Source organism: Oncorhynchus keta, unplaced genomic scaffold (assembly GCF_023373465.1).
Source record: "Oncorhynchus keta strain PuntledgeMale-10-30-2019 unplaced genomic scaffold, Oket_V2 Un_contig_21227_pilon_pilon, whole genome shotgun sequence".
NCBI lineage: Eukaryota > Metazoa > Chordata > Actinopteri > Salmoniformes > Salmonidae > Oncorhynchus > Oncorhynchus keta.
This window is the reverse complement of record NW_026282365.1, coordinates 7,501-9,111: the sequence shown is the minus strand read 5'-3', so window position 1 is coordinate 9,111 and position 1,611 is coordinate 7,501. Positions and strand designations below refer to the sequence as shown.

General features: G+C 53.0%; 1 protein-coding gene across 1 annotated transcript in view; it reads left to right on the top strand.

Moving 5' to 3' along the window:
* Positions 1–395: 395 nt before the first annotated feature.
* Positions 396–1,611, top strand: part of LOC127920915 (pleckstrin homology domain-containing family G member 4B-like) — a gene marked incomplete at its 5' end in the record, with an annotated part of 6,304 nt that continues 5,088 nt past the window's right edge. Inside the window, 2 exons of the mRNA XM_052504929.1 lie at positions 396–485; positions 1,191–1,415. Coding sequence (XP_052360889.1) covers positions 396–485; positions 1,191–1,415 — 315 coding nt within the window. The remainder of the gene's footprint in view (positions 486–1,190; positions 1,416–1,611) is intronic.

Sequence of the window (1,611 nt, the reverse complement as noted above, 5' to 3'; positions counted from 1 at the left end):
GCTTATAACAGGGAGATGTAGTCCTCTCTCCCAGGCTTATAACAGGGAGACTGGATCTGCGTCCCTGATGGCTAGATATAGTGCACTTCTTTTGACCCAAGCCTTATGGGCTAGTGCACTACATAGGGACCAGTGTGCCGTTTGGGACGTAGGCTAAGTCGACACATTCCTGGCTATAAACGTCTGGGAGAGATATTACACTCTGTACGAATATTAAAAAAGCAACCAAGTAATTTGATGTCTCGCCAGAATTCTCGCCAAATAAAACCGAACTTGTCGAGAAATGGAGAGTCCCTCGTTTCCTTTTTTTGGTACAGGGCATGTTTACAGAACAAGAGAGGGTTTTCTGTTTTCTCTCAGTAGAATGATTTGTTCTGTTTCCATGTAATCCACAGCAAGACGCGTTCGGCCTGTACGCTCTGTACAGTAAGAACAAGCCTCGGTCTGATACGCTGTTGGCCAGCCACGGAAACAGCTTCTTCAGGGTGAGGAAGAAGAACACACCAGAACACACATACATGTGCTATGCTTCAGAACGTACAGACAACTAGCTGTGGCTTTTTGCACCTGTCTGTCTGTCTGTCTGTCTGTCTGTCTGTCTGTCTGTCTGTCTGTCTGTCTGTCTGTCTGTCTGTCTAGCTGTGGCTTTTTGCACCTGTCTGTCTGTCTGTCTGTCTGTCTGTATGCTTGTCTGTCTGCTGTGCTGTCTCGCCTGCCTCTGCCTGCCTGTCTGCCTGTCTCGCTGTCTGTCTGTCTGTCTATCTGTATGCTTGTCTGTCTGTCTGTATGTCTGTCTGCTGTCTGTCTGTCTGTCTCTGTCTGTCTGTCTGTCTGGCTGTCTGTCTGTCTGTCTGTCTGCTGTCTGTCTGTCTCGCTATCTGTCTGTCTGCCTGTGCCTGCCTGTCTGTCTAGCTATCTGTATGCTGTCTGTCTGTCTGTCTGTCTGTCTGTCTGTCTGTCTGTCTGTCTGTCTGGCTGTCTGTCTGTCTGTCTATCTGTATGCTTGTCTGTCTGTCTGTCTGTCTGTCTGTCTGTCTGTCTGTCTGTCTGTCTGTCTGTCTGTCTGTCTGGCTATCTGTATGCTTGTCTGCCTGCCTGCCTGCCTGCCTGCCTGCCTGCCTGCCTGTCTGTCTGTCTGTCTGTCTGTCTGTCTGTCTGTCTGTCTAACCTTTGACCTCTATCCGCTATAGAACAAGCAGCTGGTGCTGGGAGATAAGATGGACCTGGCCTCCTACCTGTTAAAGCCCATCCAGAGGATGGCTAAATACGCTCTCCTCCTCAAAGACCTGATCAAGGAGGTGAGCGAGGCGCAGGAGACAGAGCTGGGCTACCTCCGAGCCGCCGCGGAGATGGTCAAGTTCCAGCTGCGTCACGGCAACGACCTGCTCGCCATGGACGCCATTCGAGACTGTGACGTGAGTGACCTGCACCTTCAGCCTGAGAGTTTTCGTGTCGTCTTTGACCCTCAGAGTTACGGTCCAAGCTCGGGGGAGATAAGAGACGGCCGAGGGGACGGCCGAGGGGGGAGGCGGCCGAGGGGAGACGGCCCTCCGAGGGGGAGACGGCCGAGGGGAGGCGGCCGAGGGGAGACGTGCCGAGGGGAGGCGGCCG